Source organism: Saimiri boliviensis, chromosome 7 (assembly GCF_048565385.1).
Source record: "Saimiri boliviensis isolate mSaiBol1 chromosome 7, mSaiBol1.pri, whole genome shotgun sequence".
Classification (NCBI taxonomy): Eukaryota; Metazoa; Chordata; class Mammalia; order Primates; family Cebidae; genus Saimiri; species Saimiri boliviensis.
Window position 1 is genome coordinate 34,148,193 of NC_133455.1, and position 15,214 is coordinate 34,163,406.

At 42.7% G+C, this 15,214-nt stretch overlaps 1 protein-coding gene across 37 annotated transcripts in view; it reads left to right on the forward strand.

Annotated features, from left to right (window-relative positions):
* ANKS1B (ankyrin repeat and sterile alpha motif domain containing 1B) overlaps positions 1-15,214 on the forward strand; it is a 1,271,383-nt gene that overhangs the window by 1,212,984 nt on the left and 43,185 nt on the right. For all 37 annotated transcript variants that reach the window (XM_039471669.2, XM_074402368.1, XM_074402366.1 and 34 more), the window contains 2 exons: positions 6,242-6,253; positions 7,147-7,233. In XM_039471669.2, the coding sequence (XP_039327603.2) occupies positions 6,242-6,253; positions 7,147-7,233 (99 nt within the window). The remainder of the gene's footprint in view (positions 1-6,241; positions 6,254-7,146; positions 7,234-15,214) is intronic.

A 15,214-nucleotide genomic window follows, 5' to 3' on the forward strand; every position in this document is an offset into this window, starting at 1 on the left:
AGCCTGTTTTCTGCCGCAGAAACAAAGACCTAAGCCTTGCCTCCTTGAGACTGAAAACGCTCAGGATCTTTTTTGTTGGTTTGTTTTCTTCCTTTTTCTTGAGATGGGGGTTTCACCATGTTGGTCAGGCTTGTCTCGAACTCCTGACATCAGGTGATCTGCCCACCTCGTAGGAATGTCTTGATAACCCTCTAATCACGTTTGTGGTCCTCCTGCAAGCTTTGCAAGGCTTCCATGCTGGCTCTGGGTACCAGAGCTCTCTGAAAAGCTTGCTGAGCTCTCAGCATGTTGAGAGGCTGGCGCTGTGGTTCTTTGTATACGTTAATTCACTGGCCCGTTCCTTTAACCGTCATGGATTTCAGCAACTATGAGAATCCTATGAAATTGCTGGTACTTAGCCATTCTTTTTTTTTTTTTTTTTTTTTTTTTCCCGAGACGGAGTTTCGCTCTTGTTACCCAGGCTGGAGTGCAATGGCGCGATCTCGGCTCACCGCAACCTCCGCCTCCTGGGTTCAGGCAATTCTCCTGCCTCAGCCTCCCGAGTAGCTGGGATTATAGGCACACGTCACCATGCCCAGCTAATTTTTTGTATTTTTAGTAGAGACGGGGTTTCACCTTGTTGACCAGGATGGTCTCGATCTCTTGACCTCGTGATCCACCCGCCTCGGCCTCCCAAAGTGCTGGGATTACAGGCTTGAGCCACCGCGCCTGGCGTACTTAGCCATTCTTAACTTAAAAAATGGCAACTTCATAGGGCTCAATGTAAGACTACGTGCTAGTCATTACTGGGAAGACGAATCAAGAAAGGTGTGGGCAGTCCTCAAGGAACTCCCCATAGGGAAGCAAGCAGACCACCCTGAGACCCAGGGCAGTGCACTGGAAGAGTGGCAGAGAGGGGAACAAGAGGAAAACCATCCTGTCAGCCTGGGAGGCCACAGGAGCCTTTCCCCAGAAAGTGGCCTTTAAGCCCACTTTCAAAGAGTGAGAGTTCATTTCCGATCCCACAACCTAGCTAGTTTCACTGCCTACAGAATTACTACAATAATGCATATTTTGTATGTGTTTTTTAATCATTTGAAAGTCACTTAGGGCTACCAAATGTAATTGCTTGATCCTATTTTAATTTACTTGCTGAAATGGAATATAATAATTAAGCTTTGGCTCTAACTAAGGAAGATATTATATGGCAAAATTAATAGTTATGACGCAGGACTGAATATCTAGCTAGAAAGCGTTCTCAGGATAGCTATGCATAAGTTAAAAATACACTGTAAGTTGGATGGCAATAGACCATCCAGAAATCCCTTCCCCAGCCTGTGCTTCAGATACACTAGGAGCCATCAGGGTATTGTAAGAATGAAGGATTGGTGGCATCCTCCCCACGTTTAGCCTCACTGTTTTCCCTGTCTGTGCTGGTTGTGGAGCACTAATGGTTTTTACTCAGAACATTAACATCACCCCAGATTCAATGAACATTGCAGCTCACAACTGAAGTGCTCCCCGTCATAAACTCCTCTGCTTTCATTCGCGCTCGGAAAAGTCATGCTCTGAGATTAGAGTTCATGCACTCTGAAAAGGAAAGCTTCACACTATTGCTTCTGCATTCAAAAAGGAAAACCTACTTATTTTCAGAACATGCTTTAAGGCACCAATGATGATTTCTGACCTGATGCCAAGCCGTTCATAATTTAAAATTAAAAAGGAGAAGAAAAAAGATGGTTATTTCTTTCTCTTGGTGATTTCAGAATCTCTTCTTTTTAAAAATGCTCTAAAAGCAATCAGTGACTTACTAAGAATGGTATTTCAGGTGGCCACCTCCAGATAGGAAATTCTGATACCTGTTTCTGTTTAATGGTTATAGACAATATAAACTCAAGTGTTTAAAGAGAAGAGTGCCTTTGAATTTAGGATTCAAATGTTGCATTTTATTTTAAGTTTCTGAAATGTTAACATCTCTATGTAACTAAATATTATTTCTCTTGGAATAATAAAAGAATGATCAACTTAATTTGGGAAGTTGTGAACAAAATACATTTAACTATCACTATAATGCTTTTTGCAGGAAAGCAAAATGCTATAAAAATTAAGATCATTTGGGGTCTTACCCAGGAGTAATTAGCTGCTTAGGTACTCAGAAGTCTTCATTACAAACTAGTCTCTTCTGTAAAGCTGGCTCTGAAGGAGAGTACATTTGAAAACGTTGAGAAACCTCAGAAATGCCACAAAGAGCATGACATAGGGAAAAGCAACTAGAAAAAAAAGAATGATAACATAAGGTTCGCCCTGAGCATCTTTCACTGGGGAGATGGGCCTGAAGTAGAGAGTTCTGTTTATACAAATCAATAAAGCTTGAATTTTTAACAGAAACATATGGGAGTATTAATTATACAGGCATCCAGCAGAGCATGCAGATAGGTCATAGAAACCAATGTTGCCTGAGAGCACATGCTCAGTAACTTGATGTTCAGAGTAGGCACCTTTGCCCCTGAGAAGGAGAAAAGAATGGTGATCACAACACTGAAGAGAAAATGAGGAAGGACAGACTTTGCCTGTGATTGGACTGAAGGAAGCCCTGTTCTCACATTTTGATGCCTGTAAAACAGCCTTCATGAAATGAAGTGGGTACTTATTAGACTCTCCAAAGACTCGATATCTTTGCCTTTTTTCTTTTCTTTTTCTTTTCTTTTTTTTTTTTTTTTTTTTTTTTAGATGGAGTCCCAGTCTGTCACTCAGGCTGGAGTGCAGTGATGCAGTCTTGGCTCACGGTAACCTCTGCCTCCTGGATTCGAGTGATTCTCCTGCCTCAGCCTCCTGAATAGCTGGGATTACAGGCACCCACCACCATGCCCAGCTAATTTTTGTATTTTTAATAGAGACATGGTTTCACCATGTTAGCCAGGCTGGTCTTGAACTCCTGATATCAGGTGATCTGCTCACCTCAGCCTCTTAAAGTGCTGGGATTATAGGCGTGAGCCACAACGCCTGGCCTCTTTGCCTTCTTTTTATGCATTTCCATCTTTAGCTAAAATTATGTGTGAAATAACCTCTTTGGAAGCTCTGTCAAAGTACACCATGAGAAACCCCCTTTAAAAGAGGATGGATTCTTATCTCTTGTAGGGAGTATAAATATCTTCAAGGAGGGCCTCTGCCTGGAAGACTTCCCACCACCCTTGAACTCTGTGGCTGGTCAGGATCCATCAGCTTCTTCTCAAGCGACTCAGTGGAGAGAGCAGTGCACTTTGGGCTCCAGATTGGAAAGCGTAGCCACCCCCAACACTGCCATTCAGAGAGGCCTGTGCACAGCCTGCAGCCCTGACACCACAGTGCTGCCTTCAGTTAGGAGAGCAGAGATTCTTGGGACCCATGGATGAAAAAGAAATGACTATCCTTTGTCTTTTCTTTTCTTGGTCAACTTAGCTGAGCATCTGATGTGGAGTCTTTGTACCATGACAGGAGCCACCACAGATGCCTTCATGTCAGCTCAAGAGCTTGTGTCCTGACCTGCCCATTGTTCCAGCTCTCTGCTTCCTTTCACTGGCATCCATTGCACAGCTCACTGTGTTCTCCTCTCCAGCTGCTGCCACCATTCTCCTGAAGCCACTCTTAAATCAGCAGCAATTTTTTCTTGTTGCGAAAACCAGGAATTCCAAACAGTAAGCCCAATGAAAGCAGCAGCTCCTGTGTGTGCCAGCCATTGTGGTAGGCACACTGTTGTAGGCCTTGTTAGTCCTCATTGCATCGGACACTGCTCCTACCTTCTAAGACAGGCGTCCCCAAACTTTTTACACAGGGGGCCAGTTCACTGTCCCTCAGACCGTTGGAGGGCCACCACATACTGTGCTCCTCTCACTGACCACCAATGAAAGAGGTGCCCCTTCCTGAAGTGCGACGGGGGGCCGGATAAATGGCCTCAGGGGGCCGCATGTGGCCCGCAGGCCATAGTTTGGGGACGCCTGTTCTAAGACCTCTCCTTGTCTTCTGTGATAATGGGTTGTGGGCATATTCCAACTTCAATTCCAGTTCCTTCATTGACTCTCGTTTCTGCCCCACCTCTTGGGATTGCATCTTCCCCTGTGGTGTGTCTTTCGCCTTCTTCTTGTTCACTCCTTAAACCACCTTGTCAGCTCACATCTCCTTGGTCACCAATGTATGTAGGTGGATTTCCAGATCTGATTCTTATTTCTAATTCCCTACTGGACATCTCCACCTGCTTATCAAATTGAGCATGTCCGAAAGCATTTCCATTATGCTTATGCAAAAACACTTTCCCCTCCAGTGCTTCTTATCTTAGTGGCTTCTTCTCTATGGGATCCTCCCATTCATCTGTGAGTCTCCCATCCATCTTCCATGGCAGATCTGTCAACAGACCCTCTCAATTCTTCCTCGTCGACACTGTGGCTCCTCCTCCTGTTCTCCAGTGCCTCTGCTTCAACTCAGGTGCTTAGGGTCTCTCTCTCCTTTGGATTTGCACAATAGCTTCCTGCCTCCCTACATCCAGCCTCAAGCTCTTCCAGTCCCTCCTTCATAAACAACCACCAGAACAATCTTTCTGCACCACAGCTCTGATTGTGTTACTCTCTAGTGAAAAGCTTCCAGTCGACCCCAACTTGGCAGAGTAAGCCATAACCTTCCAATCCTACTCTACCATTCTCATCTCCACCAAACCTACCACATTCGCATTTCTAGGCCTCTGTGCATGTATTAGTTCTGCAGCTAAAACAGCCGCTTTTGGCCTCTTTGCCACTTAGAAAATGCTTATTCATCTGTTAAGAGTCAGCTCAGTCACCCCTAGCAGGCAGTCAGTGTCTTTTGAATGAATGAGTGAAGACTGGCCCCACTCTGTCCTACAGAGTAAGGCTGATTCTGTTCACTATCCTGGAGGCATGTTGTTCATATTGCTTCTGTCACATTTGTCAGCATGGTAATTGTAGCTGTTCTTCCTACCAGACCTAGCAGGCAGGTCCTTGTGCGGCCCCTGGGCTGCCTCTTCCTCTTCTTCTCCCATGGCAGACATCATTCCCAGCCCACTTTTCCACTGAGCCCAGACACAGCTCTCAGAATCTTTGTCAGCACAGTACTTTGAGCAGACTGGTGTTTGCACACAGTTTGAGGTCTGTGTAACATCCCTCAACGAGACTCTGAGCTTTTCCAGTGACAAGCACAGTGGGCTGCCTAAAGTAACGACTCAATTGCTGAATAAATAACAAATAGATTTTCTTGTTAATATTAGCTATGCATTGCTTTGCATTAAACAGATAGATGTGTCCAGGAGAATGGATTCATGGCAAAAGATAAGTGAGGTGATTTACCGAAATCCACTGTGATGCTTTGCAGAAAATTTTTCACATACACATTGAGTTATTCAAACTATCGCCTGGGCTGTCCCAGCCCTCTCTCTTTACAGAGTTCAGACACGGCTTTGCTTTAAAATCAGCACATTGCATGTGATTTCTTCTAGCCTGCCTTTGATGTGTCTTGCACATGTTTAAGAAGTGGTTGGAAGAAGCATTAAAATGAGTTACTAACCTTATATTTTATTTTCATAATCTCTCTTTTTGGCAATAACAAAGGAAAACTGATGCATCTGGGGAATTTTAAAACTGGTTAAAAAAGCACTTCAAGAGAGCTGCCTTTTCATATACTGTATAAAACAACAAATATTAAATAACAATACTCTTAGTAATCCATTGTCTTTGAAACAGGTGTAAGTCTCAAAAAGATGTGTCAACACAATCAGGAAACTGTGGAACACCCCTCTCATAGCTCAAATAAAAGATGCAGTCACAGTCTCATCATTGAGTTCAATGAGTTTCACTCACACTATCCAATTAAAAGCCTTCTTGAATTCTAGTCACATTCCAGAATTTAAAACTAGAAAATTGGAAACTATAAATGAAAAAATCAAGGAAGTTTCTATTTTTTCCTGATTCCCTTAATAGACATAAGATGGCTAGTTGTTGAAAGTTCAAAGCAGAAGGTTTTTGTGTCAGTGCTAAGACTGTGCAGTGCAGTGAACAGAGTGATGAGAAACAAAGGGGCCTGTGAAAGCCTGCAGCAGTTTCTAAAATAACAGTGGCTCTGCATCTTTGTGTAACTGTGAAGCCAATTCTTTTGTGGTGTCTTTTATTTTTTAATGAATTTATATTGTTGGTGAATTATTGAAATCGTTTCCTCTCTCTCACCTTTTATGTATTTTCTCTCCCATTATGTTCCCACCTGTCTTAACTGGAAAATCTACCAGGCTAACTGTCAGGTAGGTTCTTCTTGCTGTTTAGTGTGATTACTAGTAGTATACATAGGAATGAAGTAAACAGACTGTTGGTGACTGGTGATGAATGATAAAGCTAACCAGAAAAGGCACATACTAAATTATAGAGAAACTTTTTGCAGATGCATAAAACTGTACAAGCTGCAAACTCTAAGTACATTCAGCCAGTGTGAACATCTATCCTAAGAACTTAGCCTAAGGGAAGGTAGCAGCTCTAAATGATAAAGTAGGTTACCTGGGCTGTCCAGGATTTTTGCTGTGGCTCAAAATCCAGACTGCTCCTGGAGGGCTTCGTTGTTCTATAGCATCATTACAGCCTGTGTGGTCACAAATGATTCTGCTGTAAATATAATACCAGCATTTATGGATTTGGTCCAGTTCAAGAACAATACATCGTGATGTATTTTATATCCCTATTTTAAGTATATATTCCAAGCATTCTCTGTGCCTTAAAGAATGAGTGCGACTAGGAAAAGTGGGGTATGTATATTTTGTTAATGTTGAATCCACCCTCAGAGTTAAAACTGACATGGTTTAACTTTTGTGAAAGGAATGGTCACTTGAATCTGCAATAGGAGACAGACCTCTTCGTTCTCCCTTTAGTGTCAGGGAGAAGTGCTTCATCCACACAAAGTAGCGGAACAAGCTCTTTTTAGATCCTCAAGGGCAAGACGGATAACTTTATAAGCCTAAGGTATAGCTAAGCCCAAGAGAGGAGAGGCAGACATTAAAATTAAAGTGCGTGTGGCATGTATTTGATGTGTATGTGTGTTTTGTTTTTAATTTGAGCTCATATTTATCTTTCAGGAGAAAAAATTATGTGCTTCAGTTGCCACACAACATAAACTGCTCTAACAGCTTTCTAATTTTATTTTCAGAAGTCTACAGAGCAAATGAAGAAGGTCCCTACTATTATCCTCTCTGTCTCATATAAAGGAGTCAAATTTATTGATGCAACAAATAAGGTAGGTACCTCACCTCTCACTGGTTTAGACCCCAAATGCAGTCCTGAGTATATGATCTAAAATCCTTTGCTTCCTGTAATACCCAGCATTCCATGCTTTAATCATCCTTTTCCCTCAACCTTCATGCTTCCCACATAAACCTATAGATACACATTCATGTACACACACACACACACACACACACACACACACACACACACACATACACATTCATACATACAGAAAGGAACCATTTGGGGGAAGGGCTTGACCTGGGATTTCTATAAATATTGTGCTTTCACTTTTTTGTGATGATTTCTCTAGTGGACTGTGGCCACTTATTATCTAGCTTGTCCCTTTGGATCTGGAGAGCATTGAAACAGAAAACAAAAATCACTTGTAGGTTGAAAAGTCAACAATGTCATCACTCCTCCATCAGAGGAGATGTTACTAGAGAAAGGGCTAGAACATTTGTCTTTCTGTTTATCTAGAGATATATATGTGACTTTTCTGTTGATAATTTTCTGACTTTTAAATTTTATAACTACATTTAATTCCCACCCTCTGAGTTAGGAGAGAGTTTCAGCTCTATTGTTTTCTTAAGAGACACAATCAGAAAAGCATCCCAGGCCATGCTGTGGCTCCACGATAACTTCTTCCTCACAGTGGGACTAGTTTGTGGGCTGTGATGTCAAGAGTGGTCAGTAGGATTGCATTTTACAGAAAAAGCATTCCTTTCTTGACAAAGACAACAGTGTCCCTGTGCTGATGAACTGGAAAGCTTGGGTATGACCATTGTTCCTCTCCGTAAATTCAAAGCTGACTGGCTCCTCCTCATAAAACCCCAAATGCTCATGTATTTTATCCCTGCAACCTTTCAACTAATAAAGTATGGAAAGAGGATAAAAGAGGTGATCACCGTTAGTGAATGCTGGTTTTTCTCTGAACCCCTCACCCAGACCTCCCACCTAGACCCACTCCATTTTGGAGAAAGGGAACAGAAAATCCAGAAACAGGTAAACTTAAGGAACAATAACTTAGGGCCAAGGCAACTAGATTTAGATACCAGGGGAAGTCTCACAGTTGGTGGCTCTTTGGTGTCTGTATTAAACTCAGCATCTGAATTGGTTTTCTGTAATGAAAGAGGTGGTTGTTTTGGTAGTTAGATAAACCCAAGTTCCCCAAATCTGCTTGAGAAAACAACCTCCCAATTATAGAAAAAGTTCTTAAACCCAGGCAAAAAGTGTATAACCCAGCATCATTTTGCTGACTGATAGTAACAGCAGAATAGTGATTTCAACTGTGCAAAATATTGTTGATGGTCGTTGTTAGATAATAATTATGGAGACTCGAGAACAATACCAATTGATTTGCTTTTTTATTTCTTGGAAGCATCTTTAGTTTCTGGTATATAAAATTACTTTCTCCTTAATACTTGGTTTTAAAAGTTCTAACACTTTATGGAACATTTTATGAAATGACAAAGATATCATTGCTATTGCTATATCTAAATCTTAAGAAAGACTTCGGCACCTGGATTTTTTTTTTTTCTAACTTGGAGCAACTGCCTCTATCCCATTTATGCTTGAAAAACTTGAATAGCAGTGTATTTTCAGTGGATGAATTTGACACTCTCTTAGATGAACAACTATAGCAGACTTGGATTCTGACAGTTTCTAAACAAGTGGCATTTGCCCCGAGAAGTTCTTGCAGTCCTTAGGCGGTCACTTCATGGTGCTGGGGGTATAGCTGGATGCAGCTGTATTAATAGCATCCCCTCTAACCCACTCTCCACAATCAGAAGAATGAAAGAGAGCTCTGCCAGTTCCATTGTATGTTGCTTATTGACACATCAAGGGACACAGCAGTGATGCTCCTTTGCCTCGAGGAGATACTTTTGCTTCAGTTGCTAATAATTAGATGAGTTATCCATAAACGTCTGCTCACTGATGACTACTCTTGGAAGCAAAAGCACAGAAAGATATGCAAAAGATAATTCTATGTAAATAAAAATGCTAAGTAAAGAAGGTCAGCATATTTTTTCAAGTCCTTGCAGTGTGGTCCTCAACGTATTTTCAGAATCTAGAGCAAAGGCAAATGCCTATGTTGGTGGCAAGTGGAGCCAATCTGTGAATGTATGACAACATATGTCTGGCTTTTTCAGGAATTGGAAGATGTTAATTTCAACTGGCTATACAGGGTCCACATCACAGTGAACCTGCAAGGTAGCTGATCTAGTGGGTAGGGAGAGAGAGGGTGACTCAGGGCAATAGTCTAGCAGTTGCCATGCAGGGAGTCAAAGTAAAGAGATTGTGTTTAAAAGGATAGAAGAAAGAAATAGTGGAAGGCCGTGTTGGTGGAGTTGGACTGGATAAGGCTGAGAAACACTACCATCAGCCAGGGCAGGAGGACCGGCTTTCGAAGGGACAGAGGATCCACAGTTGAAGGATCATCCTCAAGTTGTGGTGTGAAATGAACCATGCCCAGATACCTAGATTCTAGCAGCGTTTATGAGGACAACTGCGTATGCCGCTTTGTTCTAGAGCAAAGAGCACAGCAGAAAAGGAGCAGATTAATTAAACCCCAGCGTCTTGCTTTCTGTTTGCACCAGGGATTTCCCCCACTGGGCAGTGTCATATCCGTGAGCTGCTTTGATTTGAAGCAGAGGACTTGTAGTATACAAGCATATTTAAAGATCTTACCATTTCAGGTACTAGAGGCCACTAAGCCAGGAATAAGGCACAACCAAAAGATACACCTGACTATTCTTTTTTTTTTTTTTTTTTTTTTTTTTTTTGAGACAGTGTCTCGCTCTGTCACTCAGGCTGGAGTAAAGTGGCGTGATCTCAACTCACTGCAACCTCTACCTCCCAGATTCAAGTAATTCTTGTGCCTCAGCCTCCTGAGTAGCTGGGATTACAGGTGTGTGCCACCATGCCTGGCTAATTTTTCTATTTTTAGTAGAGAGAGAATCTTGCCATATTGGCCAGGCTGGTCTCAAACTCTTGACCTCAGGTGATCCGCCCTCCTCGGCCTCCCAAAGTGCTGGCATTACAGGCGTGAGCCACCATGCCCATGTTCATATTTTATGTTTTCGTTGTGCTTTATTCTTCAACAGTGTGCTCTCCTAACCTTGCATCTCTTACTCCTGCCCTGGTCAGAGACAGGAGGCTGTTTAATCTTCCCTGAGCAGCTGGAGACCTGCAGGATTCAGTCCCATGGCTCAGTGCTGCCTTGCAGTCACACAGCCTGTTGGGCATGAAGAATGACTAAAACCTGACTTTCTCTCTCCCTAACCTAATGCTCTTTTCTGTTACTCCTCAGCTGCCTTCCACGAATTAGTTTGAAGTGCCACGGATAATTAATTGTGTGTTAATTACTCTTCTCTTCCTATTAGCCCCCATTAGACTTTTTGAAAGATGAACCCTCTGTGAAGCATTTCTTTCCTTTGATTCTAATAAATAAATGGCTTTGGCTGGATTCGTGGGAAAGGGTTAGAGGCCTAGTTATAAACTCATAAATGTATTGCCTAGCAACTTAGGAAATGAATTGAATCACTAATCCTGATTTAAGAAGGAGGAAGCAGAATGCGATCTTGAATTAAAAGTGGAACTCGCAATAGATTTAGCACTAAAGTGTTTTAGATAAATCACCTCAGCCTTCCGTTGATCAATAGCCCAGAGGTTGATCTAGCAGGGAATTCAGCCTGGAGGACTGCAGCTGTTTAGTAACAGACCCTTTTTCAGGTCGGGGGTGGGGTCTTCTGAGAGGAGACACCGTTTCTGCATTCTGTGCTCAGCTGAGGAGCAGGTTGCGTTTTGCCTTCCTGTGCTGACTCCCTCCTCAGTCTTCCCATCTGGCTAAATTAAAATGATGCCGTGCAGGGTTTGTTTTTTGCTTTCATTGTTGTTTTGTTTTCTGAGTGTTTAAAAATTTGGGGGGGATTTGGGGACACAAAATACTTTGGAAGATTCGCCTAACAAGTGCCTGTTGTTTTGGGTTTGTTGTTGTTACTGTTTTTGAGAGGGTCTCCCTCTGTTGCACAGGTTGGAATGCAATGGTGTCATCACGGCTCACTGTAACCTCAAACTCCTGGGCGCAAGTGATTCCCCAACCTCAGCTTCCAGAGCAGCTGAGAGGTGTGCACCACCACGCCTGGCTAATTATTTTCATTTTTTTGTGGAGATGGGATCTTGCTATATTGCCTAGGCTGGTCTTAAACTCCTGGCCTCAAGCAATACTTCTGCCTCAGCCTCCCAAAGCACTGGAATTACAGACAAGAGCCACTGGGGTGGGCCTCCCATTTTTTGTTTTTTTATAGCAAATACTTCTAAGAAGCTTGGAGACAAATTAAGACCATGTTAAGCACATGTGCTGTTCTCAGCATCTCATGCCCCAGAGGGCATCACCAGTTAGCTCTCAGTCTACACCAGGCGTCCCCAAACTTTTTACACAGGGGGCCAGTTCACTGTCCCTCAGACCGTTGGAGGGTCGCCACATACTGTGCTCCTCTCACTGACCACCAATGAAAGAGGTGCCCCTTCCTGAAGTGCGATGGGGGGCCGGATAAATGGCCTCAGGGGGCTGCATGTGGCCCGCGGGCTGGCTGTAGTTTAAGGACGCCTGGTCTACACTGACAGCCCCACCCTGGAGCGAACACTGCAGTCTCCTCACTCAGGAAAAGCCTGGCCTGATGAGGAGATGTAGGAGAAAGGTCCTCCCTGGCGGGCCCACACCCAAGGCAGTGGCGAGAGGCAGATTTCTAGGTTGCATCACCTCATCATCACACACCCTTCTCAGAACCGCCATATGAATTACTGGACCTGAGAATTCTGTCCTACCTCTACCAGCAAGACACCTCTTCAGCTGTTTCTCACCATAATGGAAAACAACAGACAAGCAAAACCATCTCTCCCTGTTGAAGGGTGCTACGCTGCCAGAATTTCTACCCCCAAGAAGAGGCAGGAAGAGCCCGGAAGAGCCCCTTCACAGTTCTTCTCTGGAGCCTTTCAAAGTTCTGGTCTTCTTAGAATGTGCTTAGAAATGGAGGCTGGTCAACATATGAGAAGTCCAGTTTTAAAGTGAGGCACATCACCTGTACCTCTTCATTACATCACTTTTCATTCTGTGGAAGAACCACTCATGATGGCATGACGGAAGGTGGAAGTCTTCCTCTTTGGCTTCTTCTTTAAGGCAGAATTCTACCATCCAGTGTCCATGCGGTCTACAACTATAATCGCTGACCTTGGATTCCTCCTGCACGTAGGGAACTGGCTTCACCTTTCTGCACAGGTAGACGATGCAGAGTAATGGCAGTATTTCAGTAGTGACAACCCAGGTCCTTACCCCATTCTAGCACTGACAATATATCACAAAGATCTGTTCAAAATCACTTGCCTTTATAGGCTATCAATACCAATTCAAGAGCATCTTTTAAGTGCCAATTAGGATGACCACAATGATCAGTTATTCCTGCCTGAATATAGAATATTTTTTGCTAGCATGAGCTTTCCTTCTAGCTCAGACAATGGAACAGAGTAGTAAAAGCTTCCACAGGCAGGGAACGAGGCTGATTTTGAAACATGGAGCATCACAGAGGTCAGGCCTCCCTGGGCAGCTAAAAGACAGACAGTCCTGGGCTCCTGGGGAATAGAAAAGAGCTGGGCTAGGCCGAGCATAGTGGCTCACATCTGTATTCCCAGCACTGTGGTAGGCTGAAGCAAGTGGATTTCTTGAGCCCAAGAGTTGGAGACCAACCTGGGAAACACAGTAAAGCTCTGTTTCTACCAAAACAAAATACAGAAAATGAACCAGCCTTGTTGTGCAAACCTGTAGTCCCAGCTCCTTGGGAAGCTAAGGTGGGAAGATTGCTTGAGCCTGGGAAGTTGCATTGAGCTGAGATCATGCCACTGCACTCCAGCCTGGGCAACAGAGCAAGACCCTATCTCAAAAAAAAGAAAAAAAAAAAGAGAGAAGAAGAGCGCTCCAGAAAATTCAGGGGTCAGCAAGGACAGAGGAGGAGAGAGCACTGAAGATATACTTTCCCTCCTTTGCAATTTTGCCACACGCCACAATGCTGCCATGCACCATTGGAAATTGTCAAGAGTAGCATCCCATGAATTGGTTAAGATTCAGGGAATTGAGTGCAATAAAAATCACAGAGCACTTTTCATTTCCCAAGAGGTTGATCTATGTTGAGATCTTGCAAAAGATCTCAAGAACACAAAATGCCAACTTATCAAAAGTTGAAGCATCTATTATTTCCTTTGACAGTGCCTCCTGGACAGGGAAGACCAAATCCACCCAGGCTTTCCAGGATATTGGCTGCCCTCAATCAAGCCGATGGCAGAGGCTCCCACACCATCTCACATTGCACCTTTATCTCATTTTAACATTCATTTTAAGTCTCATTCATAGCCAGAGCAATCAGGCAAGAAAAAGAAATAAAGGATATTCAAATAAGAAAGGAGGAAGTCAAATTGTCTCTATTTGCAGACAACATGATTATATATCTAGAAGACCCCATCGTCTCAGCCCAAAATCTTCTGAAACTGATAAGCAACTTCAGCAAAGTCTCAGGATACAAAATCAATGTGCAAAAATCACAAGCATTCCTATACACCAATAACAGACTTAAAGAAAGCCAAATCAAGAACGAACTGCCATTCACAATTGCTACAAAGAGAATAAAATACCTAGGAATACAACTAACAAGGAACGTAAAGGACCTCTTCAAGGAGAACTACAAGCCATTGCTCAACGAAATAAGAGAGGACACAAACAAATGGAGAAACATTCCATGTTCATGGTTAGGAATACTCAATATTGTGAAAATGGCCATACTGCCCAAAGTAATTGACAGATTCAATGCTATCCCCATCAAGCTACCAATGACCTTCTTCACAGAACTGGAAAAAAAACACCTTAAACTTTATATGGAACCAAAAGAGAGCCCACATAGCCAAGTCAATTCTAAGCAAAAAGAACAAAGCGTGAGGCATCACACTACCAGACTTCAAACTATACTACAAGGCTGCAGTAATCAAAACAGCATGGTACTGGTACCAAAACAGAGATATAGACCAATGGAACAGAACAGAGGCCTCGGAGGCAACACAGCATATCTACAACCATCCAATCTTTGACAAACCGGACAAAAACAAGCAATGGGGAAAGGATTTCCTGTTTAATAAATAGTATTGGGAAAACTGGCTAGCTATGTGCAGAAAGCAGAAACTGGACCCCTTCCTGACACCTTACACTAAAATTAACTCCAGATGGATTAAAGACTTAAACATCAGACCTAATACCATAAAAACCCTAGAAGAAAATCTAGGCAAAACCATTCAGGACATAGGAGTAGGCAAGGACTTCATGACCAAAACATTGAAAGCATTGGCAACAAAAGCCAAAATAGACAAATGGAACCTAATCAAACTCCACAGCTTCTGCATGGCAAAGAAACAGTCATTAGAGTGAATTGGCAACCAAAAGAATGGGAAAAAATTTTTGCAGTCTACCCATCTGACAAAGAGCTGATATCCAGAATTTACAAAGAACTAAAACAGATTTACAAGAAAAAAACAAGCCCATTCAAAAGTGGGCAAAGGATATGAACAGACACTTTACAAAAGAAGACATACACGAGGCCAACAAATGTATGAAAAAATGCTCATCATCATTGGTCATTAGAGAAATGCAAATCAAAACCACATTGAGATACCATCTCACGCCAGTTAGAATGGTGATCATTAAAAAATCTGGAGACAACAGATGCTGGAGAGGATGTGGAGAAATAGGAACACTTTTACACTGTTGGTGGGAGTGTAAATTAGTTCAACCATTGTGGAAGACAGTGTGGCGATTCCTCAAGGACCTAAAAATAGAAATTCCATTTGACCCAGCAATCCCATTACTGGATATATATCCAAAGGATTATAAATCGTTCAACTATAAGGACACATGCACACAAATGTTCATTGCAGCACTGTTCACAATAGCA